This window comes from Bactrocera latifrons, unplaced genomic scaffold (genome assembly GCF_001853355.1).
Source record: "Bactrocera latifrons isolate USDA-ARS-PBARC rearing strain unplaced genomic scaffold, ASM185335v1 scaffold_269, whole genome shotgun sequence".
Lineage (NCBI taxonomy): Eukaryota > Metazoa > Arthropoda > Insecta > Diptera > Tephritidae > Bactrocera > Bactrocera latifrons.
In genome coordinates, this window is record NW_017536285.1 from 132732 (window position 1) to 153385 (window position 20654).

The 20654-nt window shown below is 37.3% G+C and overlaps 1 protein-coding gene across 2 annotated transcripts in view; it reads right to left on the reverse strand.

Annotated features, from left to right (window-relative positions):
* The window catches only part of LOC108969863 (probable serine/threonine-protein kinase DDB_G0282963), a 146228-nt gene that overhangs the window by 4972 nt on the left and 120602 nt on the right, over positions 1 to 20654 (reverse strand). For both annotated transcript variants that reach the window (XM_018934848.1, XM_018934849.1), the window contains exons 2-3: positions 18700 to 18803; positions 1732 to 3479 (exon numbers count right to left, since the gene is read on the reverse strand). In XM_018934848.1, the coding sequence (XP_018790393.1) occupies positions 1732 to 3479; positions 18700 to 18803 (1852 nt within the window). The remainder of the gene's footprint in view (positions 1 to 1731; positions 3480 to 18699; positions 18804 to 20654) is intronic.

Below are 20654 nucleotides of genomic sequence, written 5' to 3' on the forward strand. Positions count from 1 at the left end.
TGGAGTTTTATATAAAGATATAAAGTGCATTGACCAATAAAATCAGTACTAAAAGACGTATACAAAAATTATTGGAAAAAAAATTTTAAGCTTCGCTTGAGGAAAGCTCAAAGCTTTCTAAGCAGTATTCAGTCAGTAAAATAAAAAAAATAGTTCTGAAAATTTATAGAAAGTGCTTTTAAACGCTTCAATTATTTAAAGCTTTCACTTGAGGAAAGCTAAAAGCTTTGTAAGCCGAACTTGTACGTTTTCAATCAATAAATTCACTGCTGAGAAATCAGATCTGAAAAACTATAAAAAGTTCTTTTAAAAGCTTTAATTATTTAATAGTTTCACTTAAGGAAAGCTTAAAGCTTTTTGAGCAGAATCTGTTCGCATTTAATCAGTAAAATCGCTGGTAAGAAATTATATCTGAGAGATTATAAAAACTGCTTCAATTGTTTAAAAGCTTTCACTTAAGAAAGCTCTGTAAAAACMTAAGTTTATTTTTCTTCGCGTTTTGAATATAAGAACCTGTCTGACCACCACACATCCAAATATTATGCATAGAGATTTACTTACAAGCCCATAAATATGTATGTAAGTATATAAATATATATGTATCGAATGTAGAATTGTTCGAATGTGTGTTTTTGTGTTGATGAATGAGTGATGAGTGATGATTGCACGTGGGTTACATGCGTTTCTGAAGGCCGGATATAACTTTGGTTGCTGCTACGCTTGTGTGTGCGTGTGCGCATGCGTATAAATTTGCTGGTGCATTCGTGTATATATATATGTGTGTGTGTGTGAATATGCACTCTCTCGTTTACAGTTATTTATTATGTATATATAATTTTAGAAACTCCATTTTTTGCTGCAAATTCACTTATCGCCTTTCTTCATTTCTATTTCACTTATAAAAATAGTCTTTCATTCTGTTTAATGCTTCAATTTACAATATGTTTGTGTGCACTTGTGTGTGTGTGTGTTATAAATGAATGCCTTAAATAAGAAATATTATTATTTTATTTTTTGTACAATTCTTTATTTGCGCCACATAAGACTCTTCTTCAGTCCATCTTTACAATTTACACACACGCGTTTTTCTTTTGCTTTTAGAATACAAGCAAGATTTTTTCTGTTCAAACAAAATTCTAAGAAATTTCCTACTTTTCGAGAGCAATGTTTCACACTTTGGAAAATACCAACTATAAGAAAATAATAGAATTTGGAAAAAATACAAAACAAAAAAAAAAAAAACATTCCCAACGTTAATGCCAAATCGTCTAAATAAAAACAAAGTAGCTAGTAACCAAACTGAGAAAAATATTTAGTTAAATTTTGAAAATACAACTTTCCAATGTTGAGTTAAGCCAAATTAGCAAAAACAAAAACCAAACAAAATTTTGAAAATATTTTTGTTAAACATTCTTTCACGCGCTAAACGCTAGTTTTGTTTAATCAATCATCCAAAATGTATAAAACTAAKACCAAACATAATTGTAATAAAAAAAATTATGGTTAAGCAAACGAATTTTGAATGAAACATATTTTTGAGAGCATAAAAGGAAGCAATGGATCGACAAAGGATGTGCTTGTGTCGGTGTATGGCGTTTGAATGGGTTAATTTAGGGTGTTTGGGTAGTTGATTGGTTGTGTGGGTGTGTGGTTGTGTAGGAGGTGTGGTAGTGTGGATTAGCATATAAATTAGATTAGAATGTAGTGGTTAAGATAAATTTTGACACTCACAAATCCAATTGATCGTAGTATAGAAAATCGTCTGCATCGCCGAGTAGCTGCGCGCGCGTCATTGTCGCTTTGCCACCGCTCGTTGCCAGTGTTGCGGTAGCAGCCGCCGAKGAAGCAGGCGGCACTGCCGCCGCGCTCTCCTCACTTTCGTCGTACATATCGTCAGCGTCGTCGTCCGCGTCATCTTCATCTGACGCGCTACTGAGCTGTCCGACTACGTCTTCAACGTGTTCTTCCTCCTCGCTGGCTTCCGCTTCCGTTGAGTCCTCGCGCGAATTACCATTATCAGCGGTCGCCGCCTCCGCCGCCGTCGCCGCCGCGCTCGCTTGTTGCAAATCATTCTCCATGGAGTTGGTGTAGCGTACATTGCGTTGTTCGCGCTCACGTTCGACGCGCACGCTTGTCGCCTCAGCGCGCGGGTCTAAACTCTCTTCTACTTCCGCGCTGCCAAGTTCGGTGGTGGTGGGCGTCATTRAGAGCGCCGTYGCTATTGTCGTGCTTTCAGTATGTTGGCGCGTTGTAGTTGTAGTTGCGGCCGTGGTAAGCGTACTGCTGCTGGTCGCCTGCGTAGTGCTGGTGGTACTTTTTGCTGGTGACTGCTTTTTAAGTTTCTTTTGCGCATGTGCGCCACCATTACGTCCTTTCTTGCGGTTTGCGCCGCTATTGCGATTGCCCATKCCACCGCCACCTGCTTGCCGGCCATTCGCATTCAACTTCTTGCCGCGCCGGTTATTTGCGCCTTCGGCGCCAAYGCTATTGCGGTTATTAGCATCTTGATTTTGATTTTGGCGATTCTTCTTAACAGCACCGCCACCACTACCGCCGCCGCCACCATTCTTCTTTTTCTTACATTCCGCTGGTAGTGGCATAAGGGGCACTTCTTCGCCCTTCGCTTTAAGCTGCCTTCTTTGCTGTTGCAGCTCTCGACACTTCTTATTATTGAGCTTGCGTAGCGCTAGCGGCGTCATTTGGCAATTGTGCTCCTCCTCGTTCTCGTGTGGCCGGCACTTTCGCCGCTTCTTCTTCTTCTTGCCGCCGCCACCATTGTGATTCTGATGGCCGGGCGCACTTTGACTACTATTACCGCTAGTATGGCTGTCATTACTCGCCATCGGACTATTGCTAATACTACTACTCATGCTATTGRACGTGTTGGCGCTCCGCTGGCCACCCCGACCGTTGTGGTTGCTATGGCTATTTGTGACTGTGCTGCTTTGTGACTCGCCTCTTTCATTGGCAACAGGAACGTTGTTCATTGTTTGGCCGCTAATACTACTACTACCGCTATCACTATCACTACCTATAAGACTACTTCTACTGCTGCTGCTGCTGCTGCTACTCTTTCTGCTACTACTATTACTATTACTATTGCTACCGCTATTGTTATTACTAGAATTTGGATTGCACTTGGGGAGCGCTTTGAAGTGTTTGCTATCGATTAGGTCGACCAATGGTTTGCCCGTATCACAGAGTTGGCGTATGCCGTGCTTAATGCGATTCTCGCCGAAATTCTTCGCTATCAGTTGTTCGACGCGTACATCATCCACCGTTTCGGTGATGGCGTTCGTATAGGTGGCTAGTTTGCCAAGCGAGCGGGTTGGCGGTATTTGCAGCTTACGCGGCTCGCCGTGCCGATTCAGCGCTAAGTAGTAGACGCGCCGTGTATTCGAATTGTAGGTGGATGAATAAGTGTTGTAGTTGTGCTGCTCCATGTTCTCGTTGAACACACAATCGTCGGTGAATTCTTGCTGCAAATACAGAAAAATTAAGAAAATATGAGTTCCATATGATGATTTAAACTTTTACTGAAGAATTGTTAGACTTTATTCCCAAATACAATTTTATAATTTATTTTAGTAATTGAAAACATCATTGTACAGGAAATTGTGTCGATTAAGCATTTTTTGTTTGTTTAATTTGTGCGTTATTATTTCRCTTGCAAAACTCTCGACTTGAAAACCTTCCACAGAACTCGAAATAGTATAGAATAGCCGCCTTTTGTGCCACATCTGTCGTCAAGCAATGCGACAAGGTGGCGTCTGCAGTACCCGAAAACAATAAACTAAAATAGAAATTAGCAAAAAATGCAACATTGTTGCCAAACGCGCAAGTCAAGATAAGATGYTTCACGCAATTTTGTTTTCTACCCTACAAATAGTCCACGTTGCTCATTGTTTTTTTGCTATKGTTTTATTCTGAGTGTAATTGGCTGGTGTACAAGCCTGTTGTTTTATGACGGTATTGTTGGCAGGAGAAGCATTTCTTTAAATCAAAGTGCAAAACTTGTTATTGGCGAAAGCTCTAAGATGTAAGCTTTTTGTGCTTTAATTTTTCCATCATAGCTAAGATTTTTCCATTTGGAATAAGCTCGTATGGATTTATATTATTTTAAAGCTTAGTGTCCTGACATTATTTTTTTCTTAGCACGATGGTGCCCTTGGCATTGTTTGGRGACTCGTACTTATAATGCAAAACTTTCTATTGGCGAAAGCTCTGAGATGGAAGCTTTTCGTGCTTTCACTTTTCCATTATAGCTACGATTTTAACATTTTGGAAAAAGCTCTTAATATCATACCATATTGTTTTAAAGCTTTGTGTCGTGACATCATTTATTCTCTACGTGTTATGTGCCTAATTCTTCGCTGTATAAATTTGAATTGGTCCAAGGCTTGAATATTTGCTACACACATCGCTCTATAAACTGGCTCGTAAGCATTTCAGTTTGAGATTTTTAGTCTGTCATTTACTCTGCTAAAGCTTGAAGTTGTGGATGCTCAGATAGTTATCGCTCAGCAAGTAGAAAGCTTTACTTTCARTATTTAGTATTTTCATAAAGTTCTTACAAAGAAAAAGATCGCAATATTGCGCCTGCTACCCTGCCTCCCCAAATGCAAATGTTTTGTTTTGATTTGTCTGACTCATTTTTATTCTTCTTCTCTGTTTTCTCTCAACCCAAAATCGAATGTCTTTCAAGTGTTAAGCTGTCTTTGTTCATTGCGCAATTTTTATTTTTCTGTTGACATTCACAACTCAAAAAGGTGTTGAAAATTAAACCACCGAATTGCTGGCTGTTCGAATTTTCGCCCATTGCCCAACCAATCGCTTAGTGCTGCGTCAATATCGAAGGCGTTAGATATTTGCTGTCAKTGTTTGYATAGGCGCTCACGTGGGGTAGGCCARTCGCGGCATCGTGTCGGTGAGTGTGAAGGGAATGCGCTATATAAAGCGCTTAAATTAAGGCGAATTGTCGAATTCTACCTAGCCATCTATCCATCATTAGCATTATGCCTAAGTGTGCCAGACAAATATAAATATTTATGTTGGCTACGCGCGGTAAGYGATAAGTGCAAATAACAAATCGCTTCCAAAGCGCTCACTTTACCATTTTACACGATTAACCGACAAATTAAAGAAGCTGCATTTCGTAACACACACTCTGCGCGCCTTACGGCTAATTGTCGTTACCCGCGCTGCTCCATGGAATCTTTAATTTTTTGGTTAATTTTTTTCTTCACACTTTTCAATATTTTCATTGTATCCATTCTGCTTTCTAGCGGTTTTGCAAAGTTTTAGCACTTTACGTCGGCTGTTTATGTGCTTATTTTGCCTACCAACAACTCGCCATCAGACAGGCGGTGAGTCAGACCGCCAAGCGCGCCTCTTAATGAGCGCGCTAATGCKTCCAGTGTTGYATTTAAATGCATTGGCGCTTCCTTTCATCCTTTCCGTGCGRGTTTTTCGGTTTTTTAAATGGCATACATATTTGCTTTGAAAAACATCTTTGCAGTTTAGTTGTTTTCATTTCGCTGTCTTGTGACTGCTGCCGTTTTTATTTACTCGCATTTTTAATATTTTTGTTATTGTTTTCGCTAGTGTTCTTTATGATAGTGATAATGATGAGTGCGCACAGGCGTATGACGCTCAGGGATTTAGCATGTGGGTGTCGTTTTATGAGCAACTAATAATCACATAGCCACAGTTATAAAGGGTGTTTCAAAAGGAATATTAATGTACACAAAAATTTATCATTTCGTAYGAAATGTCGATTGTTATTACCAATAATATGAGGAAGGCAGGTAGGTAGGTGGAGTGGCTGTCTGACGACGCACCTAGGGCTTTAGGAGGTCCATTATGAAACCTCACTCTATTGTCCACCCTCTGAACCACCCCGCGCTTCTGTCATGTTTTTTTTTTTTTATATATTTGCAATATCTAAAACCAAATACTATTGGGAAGGAAAGCAYTCTTTGTTTGTCTTAACTATAGAACATCTCAAAGCTCGCGAAAAAGCTCAAGTTGTAAAATATGATAGAGATCGCACATTTATGTAAGCTCAACTGTTCAACTGACTAAAAGTAGTGTGAATTTCTTCGTTTCTGCCTCTTTGTATATATTTTAACACAATTTGTCATTGAAACATTTATAAGATTTTAAAAATGAAAATTCCAAGCAAGCCTTAAACAAATTTCATATAAAACACAAAAGCTTTCATGACTATGAAAGCGCCTAAAGCTCAGCTCAAATTTCCTTATACTCGAACAAACTCATATAAAACACAAAAGCTTTCATGACTGTGAAAGCGCCTAAGCTCAACACAACTTTTCTAGATAAAGCTCAAGGGMCCTGCCAGTAGCGCCATCTGACAAATCTTTCGCATTTGAAATATATATTTTTTTCATTTGAAATATTTTTTTATTTTTTATTTTGGACTACTCAAAAGCTACGCGGTAATAAATAGCGAACAATTAGATAACGACTTCCATTTTTCAACAGCTTCTCACACCTTTTTGCCACCATTGCCGCAGCTGTCCAACGTTTAAACTTTACTCTAGCGGCAAGCAAGCCATTTGTCGTTGACAAAAGTGTGTCAAATGCTCGAATATTTCTCACCGCCGTATGCTTCAGCAGCAACGTGTCTAATATTATGTGTCGATGTCTCACTATTGACATGATAGCGCTACAGTGGATCTGCTGTGGGTATCACTAAAAATATCCGATTTAATTTGCGCTCTTTCTTCCCTCGCTTTTTGTCTCATTCTTATATGCTTATATGTCTGTATGCATGTGTAAGTGTGCAGTTTGTCTCGTTAARTGCACGCTTTTTATAGGAAGCAGAGAACTAAAATTGAATTTGGCCCACTGCCCAGACGGCACTCACCGCATACTTTACTTACAGGCATGCATCAGCACATCGTCTCTTTAGTGCCACATTAATTGCGGTATTTTTATGGACATRCCGTTGCATGCATATTTTGTTGAAACATGCACACATACATATATATTCATATAAATACAGATTTAGGCGCTTCTGAGCTCACATGCCACACCTTAGAAATTTATTGAAAGTGATATACTTTAGTTCCGTTCATAAATTGTGGCRTCTTGTGACTTTTCGTAAGCACTGTATGGTGGGCAAAAGTGTCCACTTATATGTATATGATTTGTATAATCTAATTTGTGCCCAAAGCGGCCACATGATCAGGTCCACCGCTCCGCATTTGGGACACATTTTAATGTTAGGCATAAATATTTTTTTAGACAGCTCATGTGTACTTCTGTGGCAAGTTTTTGTATAAAAATTATGACAATTGCTGAAACTGTTTTTCGTGCGACAAAAATTGATTTTTTTGCCAAAAGCATAGTAGAGAAAGAGCATATATTACAAAAATGAAGGCTATAATTTACAAAGTTTACCAGCATTTTGAAAAATTTKGTATGCCTTAATGCCGTAGGACGACCTTTGAAAAAAGGAAGATTTTTCTGCTTAAAATGTTTTTAAATCTAAAACAAAAAAAAAAAAGAAAAAAATATATATTACTGTAGATGAAAGCCGGCAGTGATCGACGTTCTAGGAAAAATTTTGATTTTTCCAAAGAAAATTTTTGTTAAAAAATTTGCCCTTAAATGTCGCTTAAAAATCAGAACTCTTACGGCTTCGTCCATACTGATAAATATCCTTAAAATCGACGTGTGAACCCGGTCATTTCGAAAACATTTTTGAGCCCAATTCTGAAAACAGTGTTTCGAGAAAATGCGTTAAAAKTTGGAGCAGCCGATTACACATAAGAGAAAAAATTACTAAAAATAATGGTTCATTTACACGCTCAATTTCGAATGTAAATGCTTTTAAACAGCAAAAGATGAGTGAAGTGAGGATTTAAACCTAAAAATATATTCAGACATATTTTTGAGGCTTTGTTCTAACATTAATTGAGTGCTAATGTTCTCAACATTTTTTTTTATCAAATCTCCGAAATGTAGGCAACACTTTTAGAAGGACTGCAAATCACCAGCTTTAACTTAATATTTGTTTTTTAATGAAGTTTTTTTTATGTATAAAAGGTTTCATTAAGACCGATACTGACAATTTTCAAAATCTCCTTTGTAATTAATTGCTTAAAATGCGCCTAAATGCAGACAAGAACTTTAGTAAAGATACATACCACTTTAGTGAAGATACCAGACTTTAGTAAAGATACAATCAAATGCGCTTGGCTGCTGGGAGAATACAGTGTTATTGAGCAAACCAAAATTGACTAGAGCATATTTTTCTTAAAATTATTATGGAAATCATTTTGTTTTCGTATTTTTCTAAAGTGCTTCGATAAGCAACCACCCCCACTAGCTTCAAAATCATAGTACTTCATATAATGCTTAGACAATAAATAGCTGTCAATAGCTCATTGCAGGAAGACCTGCCTTTAACTGAACGTTTCTAAGTCAGGCACACAACATACCTTTTATCCACCACATCATCAGCAGCAACAACTGTAGTGGCAGCGTCAACAGGAGCGTCATCAAAAAAACCGTGTTATGTTAATCAGATGGATTGCAATGATAAACGCACCCTCATTATCACAGGATGTGTCTAAGAGAATGCGCTCAATGAGCGCCAAAGTAATTGAGCGCGCCGCACCGAGCAAATCCCGTACAACAATAAATGCACTAAGCAACACCACTGGCCACAAAGAGGAAGGAGCAATACCAAACACTTGAAAGATGAGGGTCGGTAACTCTTTAGGTCGAAATAGGTGTGAGCAGTTCATAAAGTAGGCAAATTTATGGGGCTCAAAGGCAAYGGCGAGCACCACTTTATACCAGACAGTAAAAAAGTAATGAACGGCATTGTTATTGATAGAATATTGATGTGTAGGAAAAGTAATTGGAGTAATAAGGACAGCCTTTAGTTGAGCTGCCGCGCCGAGTGGCACGTTACGTTGCGGCGGTGGCTTGCTACAAAACGTTACAAAAGGTAGTCGTGTAGGCTTTCGATCGCTGATTTGATTGCGATAAGCAGGCTGATCAAAGCAAATGTCGCCAGGCAGCGGGAAAAGCCAGCGAGTAATGGACAGTGGAAATTGGGGTAATTTATAACACATTTCCAAAAACAAAAAAACACCGGTCCTTTGCATTGCTTTTTCGAAATATTTTCAAATTTAATGGTTTCAAATTAATTTTGTTTTCATTCAATTGAAAGTGGGCGCGTCGCTGTGATGGTGAGTGGTTTATTTTTTTTTTATTTTTTTTTCAAGAAATTGAAAATTCAATGTCATTGGTTGTGTAGCCGAAGWATCCCTGACTTTGAACCCTACACGCTAACAGCACAGCAAGAAAAAAGAGAAAAACACAAATTCTTAGACGCGCAAACATTAAAGTGTTCGACTTGCGTTTCACCCGCAAATTAAAAGAATGCGTCGCAGGCGCCGCGTTCAATGCACATCAAAAGCGACAGCGTCGCTCAATCTGGCTAACTGTCTGGTTATTTATGTAACATTCAAATTTATTTTTGAATTTCGAAAAAGTTTCGCATTCAAATTTTGTAGCTGAAGGTATTACAATGTGTTAAATAAATGCATTCGAATGTGAGACAGTTTGTTACGAATTTGGGCATTAGTGAGGGTACTCTCTTAGTTGTTTATTTATGCGTTTATTTATTGAAGAATTAAAAAAATTCACTGCAAGTTTACTGCGGGTTTCCCCGACTGCCACATATTGTATTAACTTTAGAAGAATTCTTGTACAGTATTATGGGGTTCCATGTGATTACGAGTTTCAAAAAATYGATTTTTGTTATTGTCTCATTAAAATCTACAACATCTCTAAAATATTTTCCTAAACTTTCAAGTTCATCCGAGTAATAGTTTCGAAGATACAGCTTTGAGAACTTGTGCGCGCGAGGCTTGCTAGACTAAGTGCACCGTCTTTAAACGCGTTTTTCTCGAAATTGTGTTGTTTTTGAAATCTGTKGGCATGATTTCTCGAGAACTACTCAAGCGATCTTCTTGAAACTTTATACAATTCTTAAAGACTAGGATAAATGATTCTTTTCGATTACAACCATTTGAAAAAAAGAATTTGGGATTTTTTTTTTTTTTTTTGTGAAAATGTCTGCCAAAAGTCTTACTTCCAGTTTTATTTTTCTTCGTCCTAAAGTTTTCTACGCTAAAGTTTTAATTAAAACACATATTTTTTCACTTTAGATGATACTTGTAAGGAATTATCCTGTCAACGTGGGCGCATCTTTCTTCGGAGGGACTACCGGAAATGGCGTCGCCATGGCTGAGTTTAAAATTGTTTTTTTTTTTTTCGAAAATTTCAGAATTTCTTTGTTAATACTGTATGTTTAAAACAATAGAAAAATCTAATAAAATATTTCTTTGTTTTATATGAGAAAAATATTGTTGAAAAAAGGCTGTTTTTTACSCGAGGAAACCCWTGTAACCCTTTATTATTTTTTCCTACAAATTTTAACTTCTTCATTTGTGTACTACAAAAGCAAGGCGGTGGCACTAGAGCGGGTCAATTTACAGGGAGCCAAAAAAAAAGGAAAAATTGCGTACCATTCACAAAAACTTTGCCTAAGATACTATATGTCTAAAAGCAATTTCGAGTCAGCATATTTTACGGCGAATTTTTTTAGGGATTTAAAAAAAAGTAGTTCGTCAGTTTTGAGATATCCGCACGAAATTTAATATGTAGAAGTTTTCTAATATTCTATTGATCAYTTGTCGAAATCGGCAARWTCGGAGGACTATATCGCTTAACTCCCATACAACCAATTTTACAGATTTTTTAAAYWTTGGCTTGAAAAACGCTGGACGATACCGGGCTTATATTCTTATGGAGAGTTGTACCAAAACAACCATAGAACATTTTCCACAAACGCGATTTTGTGCTTGAAAAATCGACCCGCTCTAATGTGCACACACATTTAATGTCGCCTTGAAGTCGTATGCGAAAGTTTGCATGTCAAGGCGCCGCGTGTTTACCGCAGTCAACAAACAATGCAGAGAATATCAGGCAATATATATAWWATATATATTTATACTCTGCGCCTAAGTATGTTGGCGTATTTGACTGTGATTTAGTTTGCTTAAAACATTTCAAGTTCATTACATTTCAAAATCAGTTGCAATTAACAACATTGAACTAATTTCGCTGTCAGGCAATTAAAATAGTTGTGRCCAAAGCGATTGAGAGACAGACTGTGCATAAATAACATCAMCAAATGCAGCAGCCAGCAGGAGTGATAGCAGTATCGTTGTCTGTCGCGCGCACACACACAAACRAAATCTGTCTGTGRGGCAACACAGACAGCTGCTGCACCCCGCTTGCAATCCACAACTAGCATACATATATACGCACTCAATCAGACTGATAGACAGACAGATAGTCAACTGCGCGTTTGTGCGGCAAGTGGATTTACTTGCAGCATACCAGTAAATAACATATTTGCAACACTTGTCGCCGCGCACGCCTTGATGCTTTGATGCTTGCTTATCGCATGCGTCGTCTGCACCGGCTGCAAGGCATGACGAAGCGGAAATTAACACACAATTATTTTTCTGTGCACTTTGGCGGTGCGCGCGCAGTCACATTATCAACGCCACCCATTGCTGCATGCTAATTTTGCCGCCACAGCCAGGCGGCCCACTTCTTTGTCACCCATATGCTTCGAGTGTGCAACGGCTGCGCCTACCACCGACAGCAACATCATTACAATTTGGCAGCCCATCAGGCATGTCACAAATAGTCGCYCCTTTTGCGGTTCCAGGCGACTACCCCGCCTCTCATACCAGCTAGTTTCTTGCCAAGCGGCAGTTARCGTTAGTTTCCAACGCACAMTATTTCTCTCGCATGCAGTAAACACGTTKKCTAGCTATAAAGTTGTCAGAATTGATAGTTTCWAGATTTYCTGACAGTTGTGACGCGACGCGCCCCGCCGCGCCGTTTATCCGCTTTCAAAAGCGGCCGCACAACACAAGTTCATCGCACAGCCTGTCATRCGAGCGCGCTTTCGGCAAAATGTGTAATTCATTTTTTCTTCGCTTCTATCATTTGGGGCAATGCGTTTGCGTTAGTGTCTATTTCCCCGACTGCCTCYAAATGCCTGCATTTAGTTCATAATTACCATAAAAGCAACTAATTTTTACTATAACGATGCGTTTAATGAAATTCTAACTTCCCCCAAGTGGAATTGCATGCAAATACTGCAGGCGCTTTGTTGTTGTTTCTTGTGCCGCGCCTGTGACACCAGAACGATTTYAATTAAATTAGTTTTGCGCTTATTTGCTTTCAATTCTTAATTGAATTGTTTGCGTTAAATGTGGAGAATTGGAGTTTTCTTCCAGGAATATACGCACACGTACATATCTATGTGTAGTATATATATGTATAGCTACATTTCGGTTGGTGTGCTGAGTATAGATGTTATTGCTTCAATTATGTGAAAGGTAAGAATAGAATTATGAGTTTATGAAAATTTTTAAGTGCCTAAAGGGATTACATGGGTTTCCTCGGATAAAAATAGCCTTTTTCAACAATTTTTTTTTATATAAAAAATTAAATATTTTATTAGAATTTTTTATTGTTACAAACATACACTATTARAAAAGAATTCAGCAATTTGTGGAAAATAAAATATTTAGCTCGTCCATTGCGATCGAAAAGAGATGCGCCTTKGTCGACAGGATAACCCGTACAGTTAAAACCTTATGACTTTCAAATGACAGGTTATCGCATAATACTCTAAAAGAAAATGCAAGAGCAGAGACAAAAACGCTGGGAGGAAAGCGAAAAGGGGCGGTGGACATTCCGACTGATCCCCAGCGTTGAGCCATGGCTAAACAGACCGCACGGTGAGGTGGATTTCCACCTAACTCAAATCTTCACAGGACATTTGAAACGATTCGGACACAAAAATAACGACAATGCGGTTATTGCGGAGGCGATACCGTCGAAAATGTAGAACACACATTTTTCTATTGCCCGAAATATAATAATGAGAGGCAACACTTAAAAAATGCATTCGGTGTAGAGCCAACTCCTGGTAACTTGGTAAAAGAAGTGGAAAGCGGCTTGCGAAGTGGCAGCCAGGGTTATGAAATCCCAACGTGCTAGCGAACAGCGGCGGAGAAAAGAGGTGTTAAATATAACAAACAACCACGACCCAAACACACTAACATTGACGTGACGATAAGGGTTGCCGACGAACAATGTACAAGGGGGGTTATTGACCAACAGAGGTGGGCCCAAGTAAATGCAACTTGTAACTGAATGCATTTTGACCATCACGTACGCATGAGTGTCACTCAACCATCCTCCCGACGTAATACTTAACGGTGGTACCTGGGAGAACGGTACAGGACGGTAGGAGGTTTAGTTCGGATTAAAGTTCCACACTGGCAGGGGGTCTAGGCTTTCGATGCTTCCTCCTCGTAAAAAAAAAAAGTTAAAACCTTAACTTAGAACTTAGACGACGGAAAAAAAACTAAAAATTGAATTTTCGGCAGACAATTTTACAAAAAAAAAAAAAAATTTTTATGCAAATTTTGCGACATTTTTTTCAAATAATTGTTATCGTAAAGATATCTTTCGTTTAAATTTTTAAGAATTATATATCAAATACCTGTGTAAAATTTCATGAATTTTCGAGAAAAACGCGTTTAGAGACGGCGCATTCAGGCACCCAAGTTCTCAAGGCTGTTTCTCCTAAACAATTACTCGGAGCAAATTGAAAATTTAGGACAATATTGCAGAGTGGTTGCAGAATTTAATAAGACAATAAAAAATAGATTTTTTGTAACCCGTAAGCCAATGTAACTTAATTAAGAGGCACACCTGAGAAAACAAATTTTGTGTCATATTTTGAAAAGTTTAACCTCTCAGAAGAATATTTTCAAATTTTAAATCGATATAACAAATAGTTCATGAGTTACAGGCTTCTACCTGTGACCGCTCAATCAATTTATCTTTAAACTCATTTTTCGCAAAACTACATTTTTCAAATTTGCTGGATTGATTAGGTTGGATTGAGTTGGATTAGGTAGGTTTTACGGGCTGGCTGTCAYGCCTTTTGATAGACTTACAGCTTCTTCATAGATTGATTGATTATTCTGAGACAAGTGATCCGATTATTATCAAATTGAGTGTTCTTTTTATAGCTCTCYATACAATGATCTGATCAAAAATCGAGTTTTGACTGGACAAAAAAGAAGTTTGGATAAAACTCGACTTTAAAAAATATGGMCACATAATCAATTTTTGTTTTTCGACCCTAAATAGTTCATTGTGTCGACAATATAYTCTAGTAGAGGATTGGTTTTTAGGTTTYTTCTACGTAACAGGCCGAAACCCCGCAGTAGGGTCGGTGATCACGTGCAGATCGAATCATTGTTAATTTTATTTAAAAAAAATTTTTTTTAATATCTATAAATATACCCTTAAATTATAACTATTTAAATGTAATACTTTTTCATAAAAATTAAAAATATTCCAAATATCTGAAAATCGAGTTCAGCCTCACTAATATGCCTTACTATTAAGTCGCTCTCATAGCAATCACTGAGTAGTTTAGTAAGCAGAAGAGCTGTGTGTCAAGCAACATTTTCGAAATAAGTATTAGAAATTCGTATATTTTTTTGTCAATCCKTATTGGTCTCGGCGCTCAATCGCCACAGGCTCCGTCCCCCACAATGGTGTCCTGCTGTGCGCATCAAATTAATGTGACAGTACATTCAGTYCTTTCGGCGCAACTTCAACATTTTTTTCATCATCTGTGTATGTGTATGTGTGCATTAAGGATATGTTGCACTGAAAAGCAGTACAATTCGCTGTTGATGCACTTGTTTCTCATTTGCAGTTGACTAAGTGTCTCTTCGCTTGAATAGCTAGTTGATTGACTCAGCTTGGGTGTCTTCCAAACTCAAAATGTAGATATGAATGTATGYATGCCACTACGTGTGTGTATGTGTGTTGCGTTGTGCCTCACCATTATTTTTGTTAAATGTGCCGCAAAAGAATAATCGACTGACACWTTTTCCGGGCGCCACATGACCCAGTTGAAAGTGACAACTGAGACAGTTGTTGCCTGTTCTTGTCGTCGTTTTAGTGAGTTTTTCAAATCTTGTTGTTTCTATTTGATAAAAATTGTATTTACAACACTTAGAAATAGTAGAAATAGTTTTGTGATTCTACATAAGTATATTAACATCCATACATATACACATATGGAGTTTGTAATCTTTTTTTTTTTATGCAGGATGTGCAACTGATACTGTTAAAAAAGTAGCGCTGCCATAGTTTTCATTTATTTTTTTGCCCTTAGCACTTTTCTTAGAGTGTTTGCGTATGGTTTCATTATATATTATATATATGTATATTATTTTTTGTTTGTTTTCGGTGACTACTTCAAAATGTCTTAAGTCGACTGATGCTTAAATCGCTAAATGGGATCTAGTTTTGCTTTTTTTTTCAGAAAACTTACTATAGTAATGTATATAGTTTTTCAGCATCAGAAAGTATAAATTTCAATAAATATAACACCTATTTTTTTTTTCTAAACGATTTGAAATCGTGATGTTAGGTTTCTTGATTGAAAATTGGTGCTTTTTAGATTTTGAGCCGAAATAAGGAATGCAAAAGAGTATTTTAAATTAAAATACCGAAGACTTTAGGACAAATAAATTAAGTTTATATTCAATTTAATTAAAAGAACAAATTTATTGTACAAAATTATAAAAAAAAGCCAAAAATTTGATTATTTAAATTTTGCATATAAACTTTGAGGTTATGTGGAAAAGATTTTGATACAAAAATTATACATATTTTCTTAAGTACAATTTTAGGCCATAGCTTTTTCCTATAAGACCCATAGTTTTGCCTGTCATAAACCGTTTTTAGCCTTTAGAAATTCAACCATAACGCTCCCATTCCCCTTCACTACTTCAGAATGCCCATAATTAGTTTCCCTTTCATTTTTATGAATTTTTTTTTTTTGGTTACAATGGCATGACACATGAAATCAAACGCATATCTGCATCACTCGCTTTTATTCATTTTTAACTGTTATAATTTTCCATATTCGCCACATGTAAATAGCATTTCTGTAATCAATTTCAAACAAGCTAAAATGTGAAAATTCGGTGCAACACAAAAACTACACTTCTCAGTCGCTATTTGCATAATTTTGTCATAAATACACGTATCATTGCCCTTAAATGCACTCAAACGCTCTGCGCTTTGTGCTATTCRTCGGCTGATGCCAGCTTTCATCGGCTATGGTTGAGCCGCTTTGTGGCTTTCAACGCGCCGCGGGTGTTCCCCCTCACTCAAGCTCGCTTTTCCCGCCTCGGATTTTCCATGCGGCCTATATATTAATTGCTTTCCAATAGGCTGTGAGGCATTATCAGCGGCGCGTTTATCCCGTCGCCACACGTTTTTGCTTTTCTTGTTTTGGTTTGTTCTCCTCAATATGCCACCAATGGCGATGAAATTGTCGCAACACCGCTGTGCGCCGCCACSACAATCATAAACAAAAATTTTTCCTGCCATTTCAATTAGACAGAACCCAGACGCGCACTAAATTAGGCAATGTGAACATTTTCATTAGAAAATACATAGAAACAAGCGCGTAATCGCTTCGTTTAACAAGTGCTTAAGTGACCTTTGTGGCACCACACCTGCCCGTTGGGCCGCTTGCGCTGATAAGCCTTTAATGTTGTTTTCACGTGGACGCAGCACCTGAGTTATTTTTTTTATTTACTGCCCGCTTACACGCACACACACACACTTAAACCACCTGATATGACCAGACTAACGCGGCTCAAGGGTGTGTCTAACTTGCAACATGATAATTACAGTTTAAGTTACGCGCTCGCAGGCTTTTGTGTGCAACATTACGATAAGCAGCATTATACTTACATAATATGGCATTTGAATTATTTCACTGCGTTTTTAGTAGTTTAGCTTTTATTTGGTTAATTTGTTTGTCGGTTTTGATTTGGCGTGCTGTCAGTTTAAGTGTCGTCGTTTCATACTTTAATTCCAAGCGATGGCGCCCGGTGTGTGGGGCGCGTTTCGCTGTTCTGTTGTTGTTGYAGGTTTTGTATATGTCTATAGAAGGCGTGTAGTCGGATAAGATAGAACGGCGCTAGAAGAAAGTGGCGTATGTTGGCCGGTGTTGAATTGTCCCGAATTTTCGGTGAATGCAAGTAAGTTGTACTTATGTTGGTTGTTGTTGGTATTTTGGTTCTTAAGCAACAAAACTGTTGCTGAGCAATATGAATATGTAGCAATTTATGAATTAGTGCTTTTTGGTACAATTTTTTGAAAATAAAAAAAAGTTGTAATAGTTCAGATTTTAACAGGAGTTCAAGGCGATACATAGGTTTACGGGTTTAAAAAAATCGTTTTGTTTATGATCTTATTAAATTCAATAACCCCTTTAGAATATTGTCCTAAATCAGTCAAGTTGATCCGAGTAAAAGTTTCGGAGATACAACCCTGTGAACTTGTGCGCTCGAGGCTAACTAGGCTAAGTATACTGTTTTTAAACGCGTTTTTCTCGATTTTGTGTTTTTGAAGTAGGTTGACAAGATTTMTTGAGAACTACTCAACCGATCTATATGAAATTTTACTCTGGTCTTTAAGATACAATTTTTAAAGATCCGAACGAAGGAGTTGTTTTCGTCGCGAAATTTTAATTTTTTTTTTTTTTTTTTGTAAAAATGTCTACCAAAACTCCAATTTTAAGGTTTTTTCTTAATACACGGCCAAACAACAAAGAACCTCTCTTTATAGTATAACTATGAACTACTGCTAAGGTTATGGAGTAATTTTTTAAGTAAATTCTGAAAATGTAAGTATGTGTGCAATTCGATCTAACCCTAAGTACGTCGTTTCAAATGCTGAAACAAGCAACGAAAAAAGTCTAAAAATCAGTATAGCAGCAAAGACAATGTGCTGGAAACACCCCAGCTCAACACTCAAACAATATGGAKACAAAGCATTTCATTGTACATTTCGTTATTGCATTCGAATTTGTCATCTCTTTTGTCGTGTGAAAAAATTAAGAGCATCTTTACCACATAAAAATGCCGAAAAAAGTAACTCCAACAACATAAAGGCAATGAGATGTCCTACAATAGGTAACGTGTGCGTGAATTTTAATTTATGGCGACGATTTTACCTCAATCTTTTAACGGCTTAAGGATAACAAGGAATGCAATAAATAATGAAGAAGGTAAGGCAAATAACGGAGAGGGGCAAAGACAAAGCGTATGAAAAGGAAGAGTACTTATGTGCGACTTATTGCCATTGGATTGTGACGTGGCAAATTGTTTGGGGTAAATATTAGAACTGTGAAAATTTGATGCCTTTTCGGCAAGACAATGCTATGCGAGGAATGTCAACAGTCTATTGAGTGCAGCATAAAGAAAAAAAGGAGGAAAATAAATTTAAACGAATTTAAGTAATTGATTACAAAAGAATATCCTCTTTGCTATGCACTTGATATCAAAGACTTGAAAGGATCAAGTTATTTCCGCTTCCTTTTGCCTACAACCTTTTATTACTTCTTGATTTACATACATTTTATATATATATATATATTTATAGGCTAAGTATTTATATAAGTAAGTCTCTTGGTGCGCTTATTTACATTATTTGTGTATTAGTTTTTGAGCTTACCGAGCCATAAACAGCGCCACATGCATCCATGCACAAATACAGGCAGGTGGCAACGCCTTGGATTTTGATGCGTCCCACATCGACAGTCGAACGTTGCAGTATGGCTGAAAAAGTGGTAAAAGAGAAAAGGAAATTGATGTTATTGATATAAGAAGGGGAAATTAATACTAGCAAAATATATAGAAATATTTTTATTTTCCCAAAAAAATACATCTTTTACAGTGTAACTTAAAAACTAGAAAAACTCTTGACTTTGGTTGCACCGAAGCTATAAAAGCCTTCACAAACAAAAAAGTTCACATACAGCAACGTTAGCTGGATCATACAGTTTCTATGGCAGCAAAGAGGTATAGTGGTCCGATCCGAATAATTTCTTTGCGGATTGCCTCATCGTCTGAGGCAATAATACATGCCAAATTTTTTGAAGATATCTCGTCAAATGAGAAAGCTTTCGATACAAACACTTTATTTCCATCGTACAGCATGTATGGCAGCTATATGCTATAGTGGTCCGATCAGAATAATATGTACCAATATATTGTGTTATTCACTTGAAAAATAGTCCACGTCAAATTTCGTGTAGATATCTTGTCAAATAAAAAAAATTTCCATATAAAGATTTGAATTTGATCAATCAGTTTCTATGGCAGCTATAGGCTATAAAGATCCGATCTGCACAATTTCTTCGTATATTATGCAATTACTTTCGGAAATGAGTGACATAAAATTTTATGAAGATATCTTGTAAAATAAAAAAGTTTTCCTTATAAGGACTTGTTCGATGTCGGCGGTTCACTGACAAAGGAGCGACTCCTTGGTAGAAAAAGACGCATGACAAATTTTAGATTGACACAGCTCGTCAAGCGGATCACTTATGACATATGTATATATACATTCCCGAAGTTACCTTTTTCAAAAAAATAATAAATTTATTATTCATACTAGGCTCTCCATTCAAACCAAACTACTTCTAAAGCGTCACATTAATGGCAGAAAACACACCGTTAAAATGCTAGCACAGGTTCTGAACCAATGAATATTAAMAAATACCAATTTTCCACCGCGTATCACAAATCTTTATCGCTTTTCTACGCACATTTGTTTTCATTACAGCCAATCTCTTTCTGGTGCCGTTACTGACCAATATAAGCTTACTGCTTAATTTCATTGAGCCTTTAGGTGGGCCTAATTTGTTAACCGTTATACACGCATGACTGAAAAAGTSTACCCATCTTAATTCGCTGTTAATCGTTTAGGCCTAATGGCTTTGCTCATTAATGCCGGCAATTTCGACTGACTTAATCACAGAAACGACCGTAGATTTCAACATCCAGCGCTTTGTTTTTGTAGACAGCAGTAAGTCCAGTGAAAACTGCCAATTTAGTTAAGCATTTAGCTAATATAATATTAGTGATTATGAACCTGCGATAGCTATTGAAAGTTGTCACGCAATGCTCAGTGAAGCACGGTGTATGGGAAAGTGGAGACTTCTGTGTGGTCACACGGTGCTTAAGTGCATAAAGTGGCTTGTGCAATAAGGTTTAGGTAAAAAATTATAATTTATTTAATAAAAATTTCGACAATAATTTGCAACATTTTAATTATAAGCAAATGTTGCTTTTATTCACGCGATAAAATGCAAACAAATATCATAAAGCAATTTGGGCAAATATTTAGTAATTATAAAAAAWGTGGACAACCGTTGGCTGCCTGAAACCAGTTGCCAATAAATTTTTTGGCAATAAAAAATAAGATATACTTTGTTTTATTTGACGCGCATGCATTGGCTATGCGGGGTGCAAGTTGCCTGATGTAAATTTGCGGCATGACAAATTGGTTGGCTCCCAGCAGCAATTAGCGCCTTCACCTTAACCAATAGATGGCTGGCTGTCAATGGCCACACATTGAACTTGCTTTTATGTGGAAACATTATTTCATACTCACATGTACATATA